The 22129-nt window shown below is 44.1% G+C and overlaps 3 protein-coding genes across 10 annotated transcripts; 1 reads left to right on the top strand and 2 right to left on the bottom strand.

Annotated features, from left to right (window-relative positions):
• Positions 1-2170: 2170 nt before the first annotated feature.
• LOC133889034 (BRAP2 RING ZnF UBP domain-containing protein 1-like) lies at positions 2171-6681 on the bottom strand. Of its 2 annotated transcripts, none has more exons than XM_062329469.1 (12): positions 6298-6681; positions 6095-6210; positions 5894-6002; positions 5675-5789; positions 4690-4787; positions 4109-4215; positions 3581-3830; positions 3432-3485; positions 3166-3309; positions 2994-3058; positions 2754-2808; positions 2171-2644 (listed from the first exon to the last, which is right to left on the bottom strand). In XM_062329469.1, the coding sequence occupies exons 1-12, from the start codon at positions 6643-6645 to the stop codon at positions 2486-2488; spliced, it is 1620 nt and encodes a 539-aa protein (XP_062185453.1). In that variant the 5' UTR covers positions 6646-6681; the 3' UTR covers positions 2171-2485. The 2 variants fall into 2 exon arrangements, with proteins under 2 accessions (XP_062185453.1, XP_062185454.1); XM_062329470.1 differs by having other exon boundaries at positions 2501-2644; positions 2713-2808.
• Positions 6682-9835: 3154 nt separating this feature from the next.
• Positions 9836-10679, top strand: LOC133887765 (uncharacterized). The gene has a single exon (XM_062327739.1). The coding sequence runs from the start codon at positions 9897-9899 to the stop codon at positions 10605-10607; it is 711 nt and encodes a 236-aa protein (XP_062183723.1). The 5' UTR covers positions 9836-9896; the 3' UTR covers positions 10608-10679.
• Positions 10680-12092: 1413 nt separating this feature from the next.
• LOC133889649 (filament-like plant protein 7) lies at positions 12093-17281 on the bottom strand. Of its 7 annotated transcripts, none has more exons than XM_062330097.1 (6): positions 17146-17281; positions 15556-15651; positions 15336-15468; positions 13220-15182; positions 13089-13152; positions 12093-12787 (listed from the first exon to the last, which is right to left on the bottom strand). In XM_062330097.1, the coding sequence occupies exons 2-6, from the start codon at positions 15607-15609 to the stop codon at positions 12278-12280; spliced, it is 2724 nt and encodes a 907-aa protein (XP_062186081.1). In that variant the 5' UTR covers positions 15610-15651; positions 17146-17281; the 3' UTR covers positions 12093-12277. The 7 variants fall into 7 exon arrangements, with proteins under 7 accessions (XP_062186081.1, XP_062186080.1, XP_062186077.1 ...); XM_062330096.1 differs by lacking the exon at positions 17146-17281 and adding an exon at positions 16746-17139 and having other exon boundaries at positions 12093-12784; positions 13089-13149; XM_062330093.1 differs by lacking the exon at positions 17146-17281 and adding an exon at positions 16746-17139 and having other exon boundaries at positions 13089-13149.
• Positions 17282-22129: the final 4848 nt, after the last annotated feature.

Genomic DNA, 22129 nt, shown 5'->3' on the forward strand with positions numbered 1-22129 from the left:
CAGCCGAAAGCCCAGGTCTGGGCCCAGTCCGTGACAGAGCCATGCAATTGTTTGCCGTGGTTTATCGGGCTTGCATGAACTGTTTGTTTCCTGCTTGGAATTACGTACGTGCTTGTATATATCCTGGAGTACATGTGTTCAAGATACGCTCCTTTTTGGTTTGTGAGCGCTGAGCACGAGCACATTCCCTCCCTTTCCTCCTCGCGGCCTTGCAGCCGCCCCAGATTGCATCGACCATGGCCCATGGGTGGTCACATTCCCAAATTCTAATGGTTTTGCCGATCACCTGGCACTTATACCACCCTGATTAAGCGAATGAGCCGCCCGGTGATTGCAACAACAGTAAAATTCGTTGTTCCACGAAAAAATCTGCAAAAAAGAATCAGAAAATAGGTTGCTTGCCAACCGTTGCACATGAACCAGGGGTCCGGAGGTGCATGCAACAAGCAGCAGAGCTAAGAGGGTGATGAGCCCAGGCCCATGGTGCATGCATGCCCGGGGTGGAGGGACGTCATCTAGGGCTCCAGGAGAACGGCAAAGCAAGGCGAGGGAGGCCAGAACACGGCGGCGCACCGGCGAGCCACACGGGAGCGACGTTCTTGCGACCCCGAGTGGTGGACGGCATTTGAAATACCGATCGGAGTGGTCATTGTTTTAAATACCGATCACTTTAATTTGGATCCCTCGCATCGGTCCGTTCAGGTATAGATGGCCAAGATAATTTGAGAATTGTCTCATATTAGGCTGTTTTTCTGACCATCACCAGCAATAATATCTCTACATCACTATCAATAAATTATATGAACCGACAGTAATATCCTCTTCTTCCTCACCTTATAAATAGTTACAAAACTAAGTCTCATAAAAGACACCGATGAACCTCCCTATATACATCGTGATCATAATGAAGAGCGAATCGTTAACACAAAATAGCTAAATTGTATTAATTTTTATATATAATTTTTTTAGATGCAATTATACCTTACTTTTGTTATGAAAGCTTTAATTTTTCTGTGCACGTGCGAAACTAAAACAAATTTTTTACACCCCGCGGTACCAACAGTGAAAGATGTTTCATTGCCGGTGGATTTATTAAGCCGACAGTGAAAGCTGTCGGTCGTCCTATTGAGCCAGCAATGGAGGTATACTTTCAAATTAAAATAAATATATATTAGGATTTTAGTTCAACGGAATGTTAATAAATATAGATAATATAAACTCAATCAAAAATTCTTAGTAGCTAAATGGTTTGTTCATTCTTACTTGGTGCAGGTCGTGGGTTCGATTCTCTGGGCGCGTACGCGAAATTAAAATAAATTTTGTGCACCCCACGGTATCAACAGTGAAAGAGGTTTTATTATCGGTGGACATATTGGATCGGCAGTGAAACTACTTTCACTGTCGGTGAATTTATTAGACCAACAGTGAAAGTAATTTCACGACCAATAAATTTATTAGACCGATAGTAAAAATAGTTTCACTATAACGAATCCGAGCCCAATGACCAACCCCAACCCCACGGCGCACCTGAGCCCCACAGCCCCGACTCCAAGCACCCTTCACCGTCTTATCTGCCTTTGGGGGGTGGGGGCTGCGCACCAGACGGGTGAGGAGCACGCCGGGTGAGGTGGGGAATGGGGGCACCCAAACAGTGAAGAAAAGAATAAATTCAGAAGCAGTTCAAGAGCGGTGGAGAAATATCCAGATGCCTGTTCACGCCATCAAAAAGTACACGTACCAAGAGTGCGCCCTATTTTTTTACCTGGGCAGTAATCACAACGTGGACTTCGGCGTGGCACCGAACCGATGGCGAACGATTCGTTCACTAGACATTCTGCGAGAAACATTGTGGCGTGGCGAACCTCTCTAGGTGTGCCTAACATTATTTGGCACACCGCAATACAGCAACAAAGCAAACACATACCTACCTCGATGTGGCACGCCTAACTTGCGGCGTGGCAATTTGCAGACGTCAAACAAACATGCCCCTGATGCTTTACCCTATCAGTGTTGCGTCATTCGTATTGGCATTCTGGGCAACTGGTGCATTCTTGTTCTGTCATTCGTTTTGGTGGCATGTGATACTCAAACAACTGTAGCCCATCAAAACTCACGAAGGCACAAGATGAATTCTACGATGTGAAACAATAAAGCCACAGATGACAGAATATCATCAAAATTTCAGTCTGATATTATCCGTGTGTAGTGACCCAAGTTCATGGTTTTGAAAAAGTGTAGTGCTGTGTATTATAACCTTTTCCCCAGAATGTCTGAGATCACACTGTACCATTTTCCTGAGGGGAGTGTATCACATTGTACTTCAACAGTACAGGCTAGCATTGAGGAAAAACTACCAGTAATACATGACCAGATGGCCTTACGGTTCGCACACAATCGTTCCAGTCAGAACTAACTGCCGGTCAACAATCCCACTGCATATACAACAAGTGCTGGAGGAACGTGCTTTCAATTATAAGCAAAGCTACTAGTTCCTCCTCTTGCTTGTTCTTGATGACCTTTTACCCTTGCCTTCAGAATCTGACACCATAGGAAGCGGCACCAGCGTACCTCCCTTGAGACCATCGGCATGTGTGCTCTTCTCTATTGACTTTTGCAACTTAATGGAAAATTTGAAATCTTTTATCTGCACGAAAATACTCAGATTATGTCAACGAATGGCCCTTGTACTGCTACAGAAATATTGATACCTACCTCTAAGGTATAATTTTTACAAGAAAAAATAATGATAGCACCTGCTCTTCCAGATCACGAATTGTTTCGTCCTTTGACATCAACTGTGCCTTTTCCCTGTGAGTGCATATTTATCAAACAAACAAAAAGGAAAACATGTGCCTGAAAAAAGAAAGAATAGAGCAAGCGGCCTTTTTATTGAACTGACACTAAAAATGCACACAGGTCACTAAATCGTTCCAATGATGCCATTTTTAATTTAACACTACTATTTCCTCTTTGCAGCAAGGCACGGAACATACCTTTCCTCTATATCTTTTAGTGTCTCACGCCATACATCTTGGTTCCTAGTGAGTTTTTCATTCATCTACGAGGCAAAGGTAGAATATTACAGTTACACCAATGCAAGGAACCATGAGTTAAAATGCTCACAACTAACTGTCTTGATAAACATGCATGAGATAAAATGCTCACGTCTGCAACTTTCTTTTTCTCCACGATTAGGTTCTCAAGCTTAAGTTGGATCTCTTGAAGCTTATCATTAACAGCTTTATCAACAGCTTCAGAAACGTGTTGTTCCCTTTCTCTCTTAGCCTCAGACAACAGGGCCTCATAATACTGTGAGTATGAGCAAATATAGGCAGATGAATGCATCAGATAGAAACTACATTTTCAACTGACTAACAAACTCAACACAATCAATAGCAACATAGAAAACTTAGCATGTAAGTGAAGTGCACCTCTCTCTGAGTCTCGAGTTGACTTGCTAGGAGTCGGTTGTACTCATCCACGATCTATTGAGAAGAGCACGGCATATGGAATTTCAGGAACAAGATTACCAGCAAGGTATGACGGAATAATTCAAATTAAACAAACTTAAAATTCTTACTGTTTCAGCTTTGCTGCTGAACATAGCTCCACCCATATCCGAATCATCATTGCAAGAGCAGTTTACACAGTCATCCCCAGAGTATTTACATTTTGACTTGAACTTAGCATGCTTTGCGTCACTCTTGGATTGATTCAGTCGATGGACATAACTGTCACCAACATAATCCCAAACACGTTGTGTTTCCAAATCTAGCGAATAGCAGTGCTGAGTGTCTTTCCAGTGCTGTTTCGCATGGCCTTCTTTATACCTAAACATGTAAATCAATAAAGGTAAGGTTGATTGGGCAGATAGAGAGAAGTTGAATTATTCCCAAGCTGCATATTTCATCTTAATTCTTCTGATGAGGACCAATGTCCCACATCATTATAACCGCATGTTTTTCCAATGTAGCTGTCTTAACTTTGACTAAATACAGCACATTAAATAATCGTGTAAAATACTTTAACATGCTCACATTATTGAGATAGCAGAGTGACTACTGAGTTATTACAACAGAAAATATTTAGTCAGTAGGTATTATCATACCTTCCACATCCAACAAAACCACATATCACACATATCCAGAGGTTTCCGGTGGTTTGGCAAACAGAACATGTAGAATTTTCAGACTGCTTCTGACAAAACTGACACACCTGAAATGGAAACAGCTACGAATAAGACAACCCATCCTCAAGAAAGTTCTGTACGTGAAAATGGAAGGAAAGTGTTCTCGATACACTGGCAGTCCAACTCTATTATTTCTGGTTGAAATACTGACAAGAACACGTTGGAGTACATGAGCAAGCATTTGCTGCTCATTTACAATGTTACAATCCATGTATGTCACTATAATGTCCCTTAGACTCACATTGTTGCCATGAACATTCAATAATTTTTCCTTGTGGTGCAATTACTTACTTGAATATACATGGAGACTGTTGGAATTGCTATGTAGTTTCAACTACAGAAAAGAATAACAAGCACAACGCAACCAGAAATCAATCAGTCCTAAAGAAGACTATACCATTGACACAACTAGAAATTTCTGATGTAGTTTTTGTGGCAAATCTAGTGCAGCATATATATATCAAACAAGAAAAGAATAAGAGAAAAACATCCTTCATTACCGGACAAGATGAATTGACCCACACTGAAACGCATGAACACTGGAAAGAGTGATCACAAGTAGTTGCCAAAATCCCACTGATGTCTTGATCCAATCTTTCTGATTGATTAACACATGAAAGATAGTAAAAGAGAGAATGGTTAGGCATGTAATACCTTGAACACGGCAGATAATTCAAACAACCAACAAATTATGGAAGTTGGAAACGAAAAACAAAGCAGTGTATCAAACAGAAATGTATCTAAAGTAGAAACTGTGGCCAAGAAACTGAGAAAGTTAGAAACTATGTCTGCAAAACATACATAATGTTTTTTTGAACCGAAACAGGAGGGGAGGCCCCTGCTATGATTTTCATTAAAGGGATATAAGAAAATTGTGTACAGGGAAAAAAAAGAAAGAATGTACGAGAAAAGAGAATAACTTAACAAACTACTCATCCACTGATTCATGTCTTCCGTCAGCGAGGGGTTTTCTCTATGGATAGCCAAAGAGAAAACCGACCTAAACCCTTGCTTCCAAAGAGGGAAAGAGAGGGATCCTCCGTTGAAAATGTTTGTTAAACAACACATGGTAATAGATAAACTTAGTTCTTTTTCCTGAAAACAAATATCAATGCGCAATTTGATAAAACATAACCATTATGGGTTTCGATCCTAGAAGGTTAGAAAAAGTGCATCCTGAAGGAAGAGTTAGAATTTAGCATGCACATCAGGAATAAGGTTATCACTTAAGTCTTCATGAAAATAGAACTTCGAAGACACATAGTTCAAAGTTTGCAGAGCTCCTCAACCTCAGAGGTGCAGTTTGCCAGAAAAGAACAGGAGTGCCTAGCTCTCTAGATCAGAGATCACAAACAGCATTTCACCCCAGCTAATGAACATAACAGGTAGCTATGCACAATATTCAAATCTGATATTATGGTAGCATGTACATTACATTGTGTTGTGGAGTCCCAAAGCAACATATACAAGAAACAGTAAGCTCACCTATGCAAACAGGACATGTCGGGAGCTCAGTGGATCCAATCGGTGGAGTCGTGGCAATCTCAGTGGACGGTGTATACTGCACAGAAAATATAAACAAAACATGGCACACCTCTCCCTGCACCATGGAACATGAGATAGTCAGGCACACTCCCCAGTTTAGCAACAGTCTGACATATGATCAGCAAATAAAACTAACACCCAATTGGCAATGTTAGCAACCTCCAAGGACGAGAACCTCCAGCCATTGAGGTCCAGGTAGAACCCATCGGCGCTCTTCTGGTCCTCAAACTCCACAAGCACGCTGTACCGATCCTCCACTCCATCGTCCCTTCAGTTTCAACAGCATGTATAGGTAAACTGCTGCTTCACGAGCAGAGAACGATGCAATTTTCTTAAGTAAACCGATATGTGACAGTTCACCTGATGAAACGGATGTCGGTGGCGCGCTCGACGTAGGGGCCACAGAAGCGGACGAAGTCGTCCGGCGAGACGTGCGTCGGGACGGCGAGCACCAGGAGGCGTGTGCCGCGCCATGGCTGCAAGAGAGAGGAGGGGGCACGGCCAACGAGGCATAAGAGCGCGCGAAAACGAGCACAAGTAAGAGACCGAGGAAGAGTTGTTACCGGGAGCAGCGAGTCGGAGGCGGGCTGCGGGGCGGTCGGCCCGGAGGAGGAGGACGAGGAGGTGGCGACGACGGCGGAGGCGTAGGAGGAAGAGGAAGTGGTGGGGGACAAGCGATAGAGGTGAAGGACGCCGCGGGTGTGGTGGATACTAGGGTTTCGGGCGTGCGCGGCGGAGGTCGCCCCGGGAAGCTCGAGGGGGTTTGTGGAGGAGGGCGTGGTGGAGGGGGGAGGGTGGCTGGAGCGCGGGGAGAGGGGGTGGGATGTGGTGGCGGCCGCGCCGCCGCCGCTGGTGCCGACTTCGTCGGCGAAGGCGGGGAAGTCGACGGACTGGATTCGAAGGACGAACATGATGACTGGGTTTGCTGGGCTTTTCAGGCCTTTTCCCTCTTTTACTGGAGGAGTTCGATTGCTTGGGTTTTTAGTTTCCCTAAAAAAATTGGGTTTTTAGTGATTTTTTCTGTGCGAGTTTGGCTTCAGAAAGGTACCGTTACCAATTATTACCCCTCAAATTGAAGAGTCGGGCAGTCAATTCCTGAAAGATCTTTTTGTCTAGCACTAATTTTGACATGCAATAATCTAAGAAAAAATGTCTTCTTTGTTTTTATTTTAATTATAGATTCTAACTTAAAAGCAAAAGAAAAACAAATAATCATAATCTAAAAGTTGATTCTCATAATTTATGAACCAATTTCTTACATTCCACAAGCTAATTTGTACTATAAAACCCCACATACATAATTTGATAGAAAAAAATCTCTTCATGTAATTTAGGTTATAACAAGTCACAGCAAAAACAAACATACCATAAGCTTTATATGCAATATTATAATTTCTAGTTTTGCTTCAGTTTCGCTCTAGATATAATATGCCATCAGGATGGTATGTATGACTTAGATCTACGTGTCATTGACACAACGAAGATTTATAAACAACCTAGCATTTGGGTAAATGTTTCCGTTCGGCTCTGGAAAATCTAAATTTGAGAGCTCATTCGCAAAGGACGCCGGTGTACTCCCAGCCTATCCACGTTCAAAGTATGGCTTCAGTGTGGGTGCTCACTAGAGTCCCTATGGTGTAACTGGCTGGACACATGTCATGCCCGGCTGGCCCGGGTTTGAGTCCCCTCAGAAATGCTCTCTGGCCAAAAGTTCAAAAAGAGGATTTTGTGGTTGTATAAACACACCTGAACTTTCCATGGAGTCGAGCTAGTTGCCATGGAGTTCCTTGGATGAAACATAACAAGAGAAAATACTCCATATATTTTGTTTCAGTCTTCAAAGTGTTATGTTGCCATTGGTGGTGTAATGCAGCACAGATCTCCAAAGTCCTCGAGGACTTTGACATTTGCCAACACTTTTTTTCTCTCTTTTTTGGCCAGGATACCCGACATGACCAAGGTTATGATTTTGCCAAATGGCAATCATGCGGTAGGGACGCCGGCGGGAGGTGCCATGCGCTACAGTGCTAGACAGATGAACGGCCAACATCTCCACGCACGCATCCCTCGAGATCAAATGATGTTTGCGGTCAGAGCAGAAACACGAATCTTTGGATTGCAACTGTAAGGGGAGCATTGCTTTCCCAGGCTTACTAATCTTCATGTGCATAAAATGGTGAACACCTACGAGTTTAGTTAGTATTTAGGGTTTTGGTTTCACCGATGACTTCAGCGGTTAAGAAAGGCTAGGATGATAACCGGATCGGCTGGTAGGTTGCAGCGTGGCAAGACGGGCGGTGTTGGCTGCAAGGCCACTTGGGCTGTGACGGAGCTAGGATTTTTTTAGTGGACACTCCAATGGTTCATAAGACCACAAAATTAATATATAAGTAAAAGTTTTCTAAAAGCACACTATAGATATATAAAAAAAATATTGTAATATTGTAAATTTAACAAATAGGTTCAAATTTTGCAAAAATACAATATAAATTGTTGAAATATGAAATAAGATCTTATATAATAGGAGATTAAATACTACTCTAGATTCTTCAATTTGCGATTTCTTATGACCATGAAAGTCTCAATTATGTCATCATCATTTTTATTTTGGAGAAAATATCTAACTCAGTAAATATGATTAAGCCAAATAATAGTTCAAAGTTTGTCACAAATCACACAATCTAATTTCTAAATTTTTGCTAATTAAGTATTATGTGAGTAATATGAATAATAAAGAAAAATAATAACATCAATATATGTCAACAAATATTGAAACAACTAACAATATTGATCAATCATAACAACAACAACTAAGTACTCTAGCGTGCATTGCTAGCGTCGCAGCCGCTTCGCTTCACTTTCTCTTTTCTCTTTTTTAGATTAGGATTAAAGCTGGTACTTGATTTTCTAGACAGCGATCAAAACTAAGAATCCTCATGTGGCTAAAGCAATAAGTAAATTACTTGTTAAGATCTTACTAATTTTTTTCAATTACATCAAGATACAATTCTCTTCTGATGTTAAGCTCTTGCTAAATTTTATCAATAACAACAATATATATTTTTTCTATAATGATCATTAATTGTTTGTATCAGATAAATTGAAGCTCACAATATTACAAATTTTAAAATTACATCAATATTCAACATACAAAATTACAAAATTAATTACAACATTAAACCTCAAATATTTATACTCGTTGAGTGGCTATACTCATAGCCTCATACTCACTGACCATGCATATACTTGTAAAAAATAAGTCGGATAGTACGAGAGAGCTCTAAAGTGAATTGATAGTACGGCGGGACGTTGCTAAAGATGGGACATGAATCATCTGTCTTTGCCGAAGCAAAGTCAGAGATAATACAGTAATTCGTGAGTGTATGAACAGTAGATGGTACTGTAGCAAATACTGTTGAAAAAGTGTACTGTATCGCTGAAATCCTGCCCATCCATTCGCGATCCAACGGACGAGAAAAACGCGAACTGTAAGTTACTGTAGCACATCTGACTTTGCGAAGCAAAATCAGACGATACGAATCCCTAAAGATGAGGAGATGTGCGGTACGGGGACGGAGCGTTTGGGGGCAAAGAAATAAGAAGAAAGTGCATTGAAGCATGAGGCAAAAAAAAGAATGCGGACAGTCAAATTGCCATTGGATAGCTCAAATTCGTCGCTTAAAAAAAAAGGACGGCTGACAAATAGCATCCGCCTTGCTTTCCCGCCAAAACACACACTCTCTCTCTCTCTCCTTTGGCTCCCTCGGTACCGATTAACAGAGCAATGCCTAGCTTTGTCTACAGCACCTGCTTCTTACACTTCACGCGATCACCAACGTCCAGGTGACACGTCCAGGTGACAGAGTCACCCTACATGCCTGGGACCCGTTCGCCATTGGAACGGTTCGGAGCTGGAAGAGTGCCTGCTGATTTCGTCAGACAACCCGCACGCTAATCGTACTTGGCTCTAGCTTTTGGAAGTAGCTCGCCTCGGTAAACATGACACGGAAGTTGATCAACGGGTGGATTAGATAATCAAGGGCATCTGTCCTAAGCAGCTTTTGTCTTTTGATGCGACCAGAACAGTCGCCGCCGCTTGTTAGTTGCACACACTCTCAGCTCTGCACAGCTCCACCCCGCTTCGCTCTCCACGGGCTCGGCCATGTTCACCGACGGCATGTCGAGGCTGGCAGTGGCGCTCAGCGTGACGGTGGCGCTCAGCCTGACCATATTCCTCACCATTCTGGCGCTCCTCCTCGCCGACCTCTTCTGCGCCCACCTCCGGCGCCGGCGGCTCCGCGCCGCGGCGTCCCGGCCGACGTCGTGGTCCCCGACGCGCACCGCCGACGACGTTGCGTCGGTGGCGACGACAACGACCACGGCACACGAGGCGCTCGCCAGCACGCCGCCGTTCTACTACGCGCACGGCGTCCTGCACGCGCCCAACCCCAAGGACATCCTCCTCGCCATTCCCAAGCTGGAGGCCGCCGTGTGGAGCTGGTCACCCGCGCGCCGCTCTTCGCCCTCCACGAGCTCCTCGGAGCGCAGCAACGGCTTCGTGTGCATCTCCAACCCGGTGTACGACCGGGGCGGCCAGGGCCAGCCCGCGGTTACCGGTGGGGACACCCCGCCGTTCGAGACGCCTGGCGCGTCGCAGTTCGGGATCACAGAGGAGGAGGACGAGGAGGGTGGGCTCTCGCCGCCGTTGTCAGCGATGAGGAAGCTCCCGCCATTGGGCGTCGTGGCGTGTCCCCCGGCGGCGCGGAGCTTCGTCGACGGCAGGCCGTCGCTGACGGTGACCGACACCAACCGGGCCTCCTCATCGTCGTCCAATCTCACCGCCCACTTCTTCTCTTCATGGTCATCGAAGTAAGAGATGTATGGTGTCATGGTGTAGTGTCAGTTATGTGCTTGTTGCCTAGAGCTTGATTTAATTCATTATTTTGCTCCCTCGATCTCCTGGGTCATATATATTATCCATTGATTTGCTCGGTCCTGCTAGTTTTTGCTGATTTCATCGCAAAGAAGTAACGTTTTTGGGTACGAAATCAATCTTTGCTCAATGTTTCATCCACTGAACTCACCCAACTTTGTTCCACTGTTACTGGGAAATGTTCACGAATATCTGACGTGAATGATTAGCCTCACTTGCTCACGCACGCGTGAAGATAAAACAGTTTTGCATCGTCCAAAGTTCAATAGCATTTGTTCAGTGTTTGGGTCGGTCGCTCAGAGCCTGAGGACCGGTACAGAAGGGGGCCCGTTGTGTGGTGGTCAGGCTCAGAGGCTGACATCGAGTCAGTGTGCCCTGGCCGAGTGGCCGTCCTGGAATCAAACTCAAGAAAACTATTCCCTAACCAAGCTGTAACTTCATCTTTATGCAACAGAAGTTCTCAAAATGTTTGATTAAACCGTGCTACTCCAATAACATCTAAACCTCTCACGGCCAAAGTGTTCACTGTGCAGTCCTCAGAGAAGCAGGGTGCCAACTCCTGATGCCATTGGAAGACACAAAAGGTAGCCATGCATGCTTGCTGCATGTGTTCGGTAACTTGGCATTTGGTGAAGAAAGGGCAATGCATGTCTTGGGGGCATCGAAAGGGCGAACCATAGTCGCACTGCTGAGGCTTTTGAAAAAGCCGTGACGTGTAACTATTTAGCCGTATGAAAAGCCTGGCCTGAACGTGCATGCTTGGCCTTTGGCAGTTTGGCTCCTGGGCTTTCGCTCGCAGCAAGCATGACGCGTCACGCGCCCTGACCTGAACAGCTGACCTAGGTCACCCAACGCCCAGTCTTTTTTTCTCCGTCGTTTCTCGGCGTTGGCTTTCCCGGTATTTCGGCAGCGGGGCTCCTGTCCAAGAGCTGTTCCTGCACCCTGTGCAATGCGCATGCATGCTTCGGCGTTGGGCATCATCTTCTCTCCGAACGAGCCATGCTTTGTTGCTTGCTTCCTTACATTGTCAGCATCGCTGACTCATTTATACAATATGGCTGTGATGTGTGCTGTCGTGATGCCCATGTATCTGTCCTTGCCGAGGGTGGAACAGTGCGTGACGACAAAGATCTCGTGGTCCTCGCTTGCTTTGGGCTGATGCGAGTCATACGCTCCGTGCATGTAACTCTATCATTAAATCTGGGTCAGCGAGTAGAAACTACCTGGAGTACATGAGTGCATACATGAAGGTTAGTCTCTGAAGCAGATTCACACTGGAGACGTCAACCTGGCAAGTTCCTGTCTTTCAGGGCAAGAATCCTTTATCTCAGAGGATGCACATGACATACGCAAATAAATTATCCACACTCTAAGATCAAAGAGAGGTACATTAAGACTTCCTCAGAAACAAAAGTAGTTAAGTAGATAGTCTTCAGAAGAAGAAAAAAGGTCATGAAAAGCTGGAGATAACTAGCACACTATCAGATACAACATATACACTGCATTATTACTACTAATCTGACATCAACAGTGCTCAACACGCAAACGAGCACACTTAATTTACACACGAAAGGGTTTATCATGTCCAGAATTCATATTCTCTCTATCAGTTATGAAGTTAGCAACACCTTTGGCTTGGCCGTGGACTCCTTTCTCCTTCCTGTCAGAATCCTCTTGAGCAAGCTGCCGTTCCCCTTATGCTTGCCCGGGACGACGGCAAGTGCTACTACCTTGAGATCAGCTTCACCTTTGCAGGTTCCATTCACCCTGCAAGGCTTTACGGGTAGCACCGCTGGCATTGGGTGAGAACTGCATGCTGCGGGACCATCATCTCCGTTGTCGGCTGAATGTTTTCTTTCATCTGGCGTCCTTGGTCCAGTGCAAATGATCTCCTTAGTTTTAGCGGAGCTTGGGTAATAAAATCCTCCATCCTCCATGGATAGCATGTCGCTTAGTGATTGAGATCGAGGTTTCCGCTCAGACTGAACTGTAGTATGAAGTATCTTGTCGAAAAGCATCGCATCCTTTGGAGATGCAAGAGCTTTCAGTTGTTTCCCAAGGTTTAAGATTGTCTCCCGGCACTCAATGAGCTTCTCTGATGCTGTCGAGATCTCCAGCTGCTGTGAAAAAAAAGGGGTAGCCGAAATTTAGAATACATTGTCTGGTAGGCTCATCAAATGGGGAAAATGAATAACAGTAATGCAGGTGATAAATGCATGGGACTAAAACTGATGAGATGCTCTATTCTGATCGACAAAGAAATGGCAGATTATACTGCTGCGTTTTAAGGTTCATTTAGTAGTTTGGACATCAAGAATGTGCGTTGTCACAGTACAACAAATTACTTGAAAAATATACAGTTTGAAGTGCCAATTACGTTCTGGAAAATGATAAGGACAAAAAAGATCATAAGGATCTCACCATCTGCAGTTGTTTCTCTTCATTCTCAGCGATATTTTCTGAACCTTCTTTAGCAGAGCAACTGCTGGCAAATAACTTTTGTTAGACATATTATTAAGAACCATGGAAGGGCAACACTGAAATATAATTACCATTCAAGCTGAAGCTTGGATTCAAGACAAGTAACCCCCTCTTGATTGCCCTTATTTAATCCAGATATGAAGATGGATTCATGTGTGCCACATTCATTCATAGTTGACTCCCCATCAATAACAGATGCCGTTATTTTTCCCGACTCCTCCAAATCATTAAGTTCTGCCCGCAAATTTGAAGTTTTTCCTTCTATTCCCTGAAATTTAGAGAGTGCCATTTCATTATTTGTGTTTTGTGTACCAACATCAGCTTTAGGTACAATATCCATAGACCTGGAGCCAGATACTAACAAAATCTGAACAGTGTCCGGCGTCCTAGGTTCATCTAAGCCATCTGCTGTATGGATTCCTGTGCGCTTGGTTAACGCAACAACTCCAAGGCCATCGCTGTTGTTTAATTCCAAATGCTTTATGATAGTTTCCTTCATGTCTGATACATCTCGAAGTGAAGAGCAGTGTCTGATTATCCAATCTAATGTAAGGTGAAGGTCATGAACAAAGCTTTCAACATCAATGTTCCCATACAGAAGCTCATTGCATACAAAGACAAAGTTTTGCAGTACAGAAGAAAGTTCTGATGTATTCCACATGAATGCACAAGCAACATAGCCTGGTAATGTTTCTTGGCCATTATCCTCGTCGCTACCAGACAGCACAACTGTGCTACTATAATCCTTTGATGATCTTTGGATAACTCCCTCAATAAGTTCAATTAACTTCAGGACAGCCTTCTCGATCTTAATCTGGCGAATTTGGTCAGCTGTTACAGCGGCGCCATCAACTGGAGCTAGCTCTTTTCCTGATGATTCTACTGCCTCTCTCTTTGAATCATACGGTTCCATAGGTTTATCATTGCATACTGATGCTAACTTTTCTGTCTCTGCAAAGTCATCCATGAAACTCATGTATGATACTCTTGTGCTCTTACTAGAATGTGCTGTGAGTTTCTCCTTCTTGAAGTGTTCCAGTTCAGATAACAAGGCTGATGCCCAGGAGCCTGAACAGCTGTCTTCATTGCAACCATCCTCAGAGATAGATGAAAGAGGGTGTTCAACCACTGTTGGGCTACCTTTTACCAATTCTGCAGCAGTCCGACCTCTTGATAACTCTTCAAGCTGTGCTTCAACTTGGGAAAGTTTGGAAGTTGTGCGAGCAAGCATAGTCCGAGAAAACTGAAGCTCACCATCCTTTCTAGAAAGAGATTCCTTTATGGCATTATTTTCATCTTCTATCTCATGCAGCCTTGCGAGCAATGGAGAATTTCCATGGGATGCATCATGAGAATTCTGTACCGGAACACATGAGTTTAATGTTGTTGTAGAATTGGACCTTCTCGTCCTTGTGCTTGCTGTATTGCTACCCATTGTTTCAACTTCACTTCTCATTTTGGCAATGGCAGCAGGACCTGGTAGCCTTTTACGAACCATTGAACGCAACCTCTGGCATTCTGATTCGAGCTTGGTTATCTTCTTGATGTTTTCAAGATGCTGTTTGTGTGCAGCATCAGCAGATTTGAGACTAAATTTCCTTTCTTCACTTCGAATCTCTAGTTGCTTTTGCAGCATGAAAACCTCATATCTAAGAGAAGAATTTAATCTTTCGGCTGACTCTAGCTTTACTGCAAGGTCCTTGATGTTTGACTCTGTTACTCCCTTTGACTCAATTAGCTCAGAGATGATTTTCTCTTTCACTGACAGAATTTCAGAAAGTTTGTCATTCTCGGCATCCAAGCTACCAATTACGTTTATTTTCTCGGCTAAATTTTGTTGCAGCTTCTGAACTTTATCTTTATCACTAGAAATCATTTGATCTGTATCCTTTATTAATGAATCCCTCTCCACCATTGCAACATTTAAAGCTTCGTCAAGCTGAGAAATCCTTTGCTCACTTGCAGCTTTTTGATCCAGTGCTTCATCAAGCTGTGCCTTGAGAGCTATAGCTTCAGCCTCAGCTTTCTCCCAACCTAGCATTCATGAGCGATGCACACTGAAAAAAAAACTTCCATGGCATATGCATGCATGCACGTGGCCAGTTTACTTTTAGGATGGACAAACCATATGTAAACTAGTTATGATCCAGCCAAATGTGAGGCAACAATATTGAAGTGACTACATACCTAATTTGGCTTCTTCAGCTACTTTTGCTTGTTTGGCTAATATAGCATCCTTTTCAATGCATTCAGCATTAGCAAATGAAAGCTGTTCATTTAAGTCTTGCAAGGATTTCTCTAATCGTGCAACCATCTCCTTCTGCATGGAAGAAAAGTTAAACATCTAGATATAAGAATCTAAGAATTTTACATAAACTTATTAATTTTAAAAGTGTAGATGATGTACCTCCGGCTCCCTCTCTGATGATTTTTTTCTCCAAAGCCATGCCTTATGATCCATTAAAGGATGATTAATTTCTAGCAGTACAATCTGAAAAGTTCCCTGGTGATAAAATACCAGAAGCAAGTATTAGTAACATAGGTTTACACCAATAATGTTCTAGGGTGCATCCAGGTAGAATATTTGCTTGGGTAGCTAGTTAGCAGGTGAAGATTCAACATGACAGATATCAGCTTCAGCTATCATGTCATCTTTGCACATTCAATCATAGAAAGTAGAAGCTGTATATCTTTCAGACTAAAAGGAGACTGCGTATCTAACATTTTGTTTCTTGTAGCGAACATTATATCTTTTATCCATGAGTTAATTGACCCCATAAGACCACTGTTTTGCACTTTGATAAGAAACCATCCTTGGATAATAAATTATCCGTCCTCTTTTTTAATTTGATAACTGTCATTATCATTACAACCACTCGCCATAGTTAACTGTTTCTTGCTAACTGGAATATATTTTTTTCAATACAGAAAGTGACGCTCAACTAAAAGAGACACAGAAGGATATATTGATGTTAGTTCAGAGACACAGAAGGATATATTGATGTTGGTTCAGTTCCATCCCTAGTACACCCACCACTTACTGCAAACGGTTAAGTTGCTGAAGAAATGTGGCATACTTTCCCCAATCTAAAGTTTGTTAGTACAAACTGGCTAGCAACTTTAGCTTCAGCATGAACTCTACTAGTGATCATTCACTGGCATTTAGCTTATCAACTTTATTTGATAATTTTTTTAACACCAGTAGGTACATAAAACATTAATGTGACACAAGTACATCGTCCCCAAAGTCAAAAGAGTTAGAAGTACTGTAAACACAGTATATAAAGATATGCTTATCCTAAAGTATCAACGCAGTTAGTTCTACACACAATTGCATTTATGCGATAAGGATGGCACCTAACGCAAGTACTCTTTCCAACAACTCAATACAAAGCTTAAAAGCCTGTGAAGCATGAACAGAGCAGTTAATTAAGAGTTGGGGCCAACATGGTAGTATCTGCACTCTACCTCTTTCTGCGAATTGGCTGCACCAAAGTTCTAGGGAAAGAACTACACTACCATGCAAGGAGGAGGAGAAGAACAAGGAAAGGAAGGAAGGAAGAAGCCCCAAGCAAGGGAATAGTAAAAGAAAATTACCCACTCGACAGTGGACATATCCACAAAAGACCACCCTCTGCTTCGAAGCAAAAGAACAATGGTACAACACAAGCTGAAGAGAACCCAAAATCAAACAATAATACAAAGCCTTAAGGGCTCAATTACTAAGTATCACTATGCCAACAGGGGCTTTGGCATGCATGTAGGTGCAATGAAGGAATTAAGCCAAAAACATCACCATCTCAACCCCCACAAACCCCATAGAGAACCCTCAGTTCTCCATCAGGTACCAGATTTCCCCATCATTTTCACAACCACCGAGCAAGGACGATGGAGTGCGCGCGTACCACACGCCACACATCGACAAGATCCAAAAGACAAGAGTAGCGTAGAAGAAAGGTTTCAAGAAGAAGGTAGCAGAGAGCTGAGCTGAACTGACCTTCAGTGACAGCGAGTAGTGGCTCTGCTGCAGCTCACCAACACTGAACTGCTGCCGAGTCACTGTGTGCCAGTGACAGCATCCTATGTGGAGAAGGGGAGATGAAGACAAGGACACAAAGGTGGATGGTAGGGAGAAAAAGTGACGCTGGTATAAGAACAAAGTGATCATTAAGCTTTCTCTGTGGGAGCTACCTGGCAACTAAAGGTGTCCCTGCAAACAGAGAGCTGCGACGGTGGCTCACTGGCGCGGGGGACCGGGGCCCAATGGGCAGCCTCTGATGCAGTTTGATCACAATTACCCAAGTTGATTCATTTAGTGGTATTAGTATGAAAGGGTTTACATCTACATTAGTGAGGAACTTTAAAGTGTCGGCGGTGCCGCCGGTGGACAAGAGAGTTGCGTGTAACAGCATTCAGTCCAATCTAAAAGGCAGAGAGTATCACATTTAGTACAAGCGTTACGAACCTGTGATCGAATTTGCATACGTAGATACGCATCAATCGGACTCGTCACCGGAACCGAAGCGCCGGGTTGTAGCCGCCGGATGTGCCCCGCATAGGGGCCGGAGCAGTCCGCGAAAACGGGGACGAGGGATACGCATCGGCGAAGGGCGGCCCGCAGCACAAAGGCGCCGAGGCGTAATCGACGCCGAGGGTGCTCAGAAGTTTTCGAACCTCCGCCGGGGAGATACCTCGGCCGCCGCTGCCGGAGAGATGCCGCGGCCGCCAGACTGGAGGTCCCGTTTACTCCCAGTAAAAAGAAGGGGCCGTCCGTCAGCCCAGCCAGACGAACTTGGGCGCACCATCTGCTTGAACCCCGGACCACAACATGGGTCTAGCCCACGCGAGCACGCCATACCCGAGCGTGATTTTTGCTCTTGCTCCGGCCGCGATCACGGGCTCACGAGCTCGCGCGGCGCGGCCTGCGTTTGTCACAGCGGTGATTGATGGCCGTGCTAATTTTGTGACCGGTCGAGACCGAAACCCCGAGAGGCCACGCGCTACGCCCTCGCCGCGCGTCGCGTGCGTCCATCGCATCCACATGCCGTGCCGGCCACCGCGGCCTTGCCCCGGCCGGCGGCTTCATCTTTCATGGATCGGTGAGTCAAGGCGCGGACACGGGTTGCCTGGAATTTGTTTTATTTTTTATTTTTACATTTTTCAATATTACAAAAATATATGATCATTTTAAAATATTATGCATCTAGATTACCTCTTGGATGGATGACACTTTAAAAAATAAAAAAGATAAAAAAACATTACATTTAATTACTCTCAAAATTCGAAATAATATAGAAATAGTCATGAAATTTTTTGAAAAAAATATATGTTATAGAAGGTACTATAATCTAGCTTTAAAAAATTTAGACAAAACCACGACTTTTACAATAAAAAATAAAAAAGACAAATTTCATTGCATACAATAAAATTTATCTTTTTTGTTCTTATTGACAAGTAATTGGTTGAGTTGAATTTTTTTATAGGTTATAGCATTTTCTATAACATACTTTTTTTTTAGAATTTTTTATAACTATTTTGATATTGTTCTGAGAGTAATAAAATATTTTATTTTTTATTTTTTATAGTTATCGTTCGTTGAATAGGTGATATCTTTCAGTCGCCAATCTAATAAACAACGGTATCCAAAATATATAATATTTTGAAATGATAATATATTTTACAAATATTAAAAAATAAAAATAAAAAATCGGTTGCCCGAGTTGTGCCGACCCGACTACCAGTTTGCCAGACTTGCTTGCGTGCCCGCTTACTCAGAACGGCGGGCCTCCAGTTTCTGACTTTCTTGGGAGCTAGCTAGCCCAAATTTTCTGCATCAGAGTGTAATGCCATTAGCACCCGTACCCCAAGTCCCCAAGTCACCCACAGCCACAGCTCATACCTCGCTAGCTTGCCCTCGATGGTACAGATTAAACACAAGTTTGGCTGCATCGCGTCAAAGTGCATGCTTGCACGGCAATTCCTCGTACTTATGATCTGTCCAAGTACAGGTGCAAATCGATCTACCATGTCAAGTCGGGACTTTGGGAAGTCCAAGATGCGTGATCAGTAAATGCGTTGCGCTGAAAGGTCTGCTCGCTGCAAGGTCGCTCATGCATGCGTGTCAGCACCACTCACAGAGCACCTCCAAGAGCTTTCACGGATCACGGTTTCACCGACATGCAAATACAAAGCGTGGAAGAGAAAAAAAACTCCTTTTAAATAAAATAGTAGACGTATTTTTTTTTAAAAAAACAAATTTTATATATTTTGATTAATATTTAATCAAATTATAAAAATATTTAGTATATAAAAATTATATAATTAGACTCATAATTTAAAATAAATTCACACTACATAGATTTTATAGCTATAAATAATATATTTTGTAAAAAAGATTTAGTCAAAATTTAATTTTGAAGACCGAACTTTAAAAAATATACTTACTATTTGTAGCATGACGCACGCGCCACCCACGCTGATTGACGCGGGCCAGACCGACAATGATTGGCGCCAATTACCGACAACGTATTAGCATGGCACGCGCAAGACCATTTTTGTCGGGAAAGGGACACTGCTAATTTTGGTAAGCACGTAATTTGGTGCAAAGAAGTTTGACCCATTCTTCCATAATCCAAAAATGAAAAAAAAAAACCTAAGACAAAAGTTAGCTAAGAAAATTTACCCAAAAAAAGTTAGCTCAAAAGTTTTTAAAAATAGTTATTAAGAAAAAGTTTTTAAAAAGTTCACCGAGAAAAATGTATTGGAACACCCGTGAGCAACAGAGCGGAGATGGCTAATTCCTGCACGCGAGTTAGAGCATCTCCATCCGACCCCTTTTTCCACTCCTTATCCTATCTTTTAGGAAAAACAGTGCAAAAACCTCTCCAACCGACCCCCTTTCTCACCCCTCATCTTTGAGGGACCCCTAAAATTGCATCTTCGAACCTCTTCCGTAGGAAGTGTCTACCGAGCCCCCATCCATCAACGACCGAGCTTCCCGCGCCGCCACGGACATCTCCTCCGCCGTCCACGCCAGGTACACCTTCGCCCCCCTCCCCTGTCCCACCGCTTGGCACGCCGACGCCTCCTCCGTTTTGGCCCACGCCGCCGGACCCCTTGGCTGCCCACGCCGCCGGACCCCTTGGCTGCCCGCGCCGCTGGCCCCCTTCGCTGCTCGCGCCGTTGGCCCCCTGGCTGCGCCGCCGGACCCGTTGGCCGCCCGCGCTGCTGGCCCCCTTCGCCGCTCGTGCCGCTGGCCCCTTGGCTGCGCCGCCGGACCCGTTGGCCACCCGCGCCGTTGGCCCCCTTCGCTGCTCGCGCCGCTGGCCCCCTGCCTACGCCGCCGAACCCCTTGGCCGCCCGCGCCGCTGGCCCCCTTCACCGCCCACGCTGCCGGGCCCCTTGGCAGCCCGCGCCGCCAGCCCAGCACCTCCGGTGCCCCCGCCCAGCAGATGAGCGAGAGAGGGACTCGGAGAGGGAGGGAGTTCGGCATAGAAGGAGTCCGGCTGGAGAGAGGGAGGGAGTCCGGCCGGGGAGTGGGAGAGAGGAGGAGGGAGGCGACTGGGAGAGTGAGGCGACGGGGAGAGATTTGGAGGCCAGCTGCAGAGAGCTTTGGAGGCCGGCTGTAGAGAGAAATGGAGTAGGCCGGCTGTAGAGAGAAATGGAGAGGAGATAGAATCATTTTAATATTAGAAATTTTACAATGGTAGAAATTGATTATCTGTATATTTTGTAATGCTAGAAATTGATTATATGTATACAATTTGTGTTATGCAGGTGTAGGTTGCAACAATGGATAGTTTTTTGGATTTGATGAGTGATCGAAACATTGAAGACAATGGACCGTATTGGGATGATAGTCAATTTGCAAGCCCACTTGAGGAGCAACAAACGCCACATGTAGAAGCTGGTGCATCCCAAAAAGCAAAAAAGGCCAGATCAAAAAAATTCAGTGTAAAAGAAGACAACATGTTGGTGTCGGCATGGCTAGAAGTTAGTTTGGATGCTATACAAGGGAATGAACAATCACGTGCTACGTATTGGTAAACCAAAGAAGGCATGCCAAATTCAAAGATCATGTGAAGCAACGGCTTCTAGAATAATGGTGGGCTCGTGCATATGACCGGTAAATTGACCTTGCCATGCTACAGGGCAATTCTTCCACTTCCAATGCATGCAATCTATGCTCCCGAGCATACCGGGAAAACCCTTTTGCTCTCCAATTGCAAGTAATCTAGCTGTATCATTATCATTTGGGGATCTCAGGTACTCATCACCGAAGATTTCAACAATAGCTTTCACAAACCTTTTAAGACTCTCTACAGCAGTACTTTCTGCAATCCGAATATAATCATCAGTAGCATCTGCTGCTACTCCATAAGTTAGCATCCTAAATGATGCGGTTATCTTCTGCAAAGGAGATAACCCAAGACGTCTGATTCTATCTCTTTTCTGCACAAAATAATCATCATGTTGTTCTACAGCTTGCAGTATGCGAAGAAATAGAGAACGAGACATTCTAAACCTGAAGAAAGTAATAAGAATCAGTCGAACCCAAGAGGATGCACAAAAATGACGAACAAACAAAAACAGATCATTTACAAACCCGCGACGAAAGAAAGTTGGACCGTAGGTAGGAGCATCTGAAAAGTAGTCTTCGTATAGCCTCCAATGCCCGGCTTCTCTGTTGCGGTTGATATACTGACGTCCAGGCACAGAACCCCCAGGTCGTGCAGCATTCAAAAGCGCATATTGAGTGTGTGCTTGGTGTAGTGTAGCAAGAATGAGTTCGTCGTCATCATCATCCTCCGACGACGATGAATCTACCAGAAAACGATGACTCATTTCGATCAGAGAGGGAACTACAAGGGAGTGGGACTTGTGAATGGCAACAGGGGACTAGCCGGGTTTATATAGAGTTGGAAGTAGCCGTTAGAAAAAACTAGCCATTGGAAAAATATAGCCGTTGGACAAAAGAGTAG

This window comes from Phragmites australis, chromosome 13, assembly GCF_958298935.1.
Source record: "Phragmites australis chromosome 13, lpPhrAust1.1, whole genome shotgun sequence".
NCBI classification, from domain to species: Eukaryota; Viridiplantae; Streptophyta; class Magnoliopsida; order Poales; family Poaceae; genus Phragmites; species Phragmites australis.

Coding starts and splice junctions, on each gene's coding strand:
- LOC133889034 (XM_062329469.1), bottom strand. CDS start 6,645: ATGTTCGTCCTTCGAATCCAGTCCGTCGACTTCCCCGCCTTCGCCGAC. Junction 4,788..5,674: donor GACATGTCCTGTTTGCATAG/GTGAGCTTACTG, acceptor TTAATCAATCAG/AAAGATTGGATCAAGACATC. Junction 3,310..3,431: donor AACTCGAGACTCAGAGAGAG/GTGCACTTCACT, acceptor TCATACTCACAG/TATTATGAGGCCCTGTTGTC.
- LOC133887765 (XM_062327739.1), top strand. CDS start 9,897: ATGTTCACCGACGGCATGTCGAGGCTGGCAGTGGCGCTCAGCGTGACG.
- LOC133889649 (XM_062330092.1), bottom strand. Junction 15,469..15,555: donor CATCAGAGAGGGAGCCGGAG/GTACATCATCTA, acceptor TCTTCCATGCAG/AAGGAGATGGTTGCACGATT. Junction 13,153..13,219: donor TCCAAGCTTCAGCTTGAATG/GTAATTATATTT, acceptor GTTATTTGCCAG/CAGTTGCTCTGCTAAAGAAG.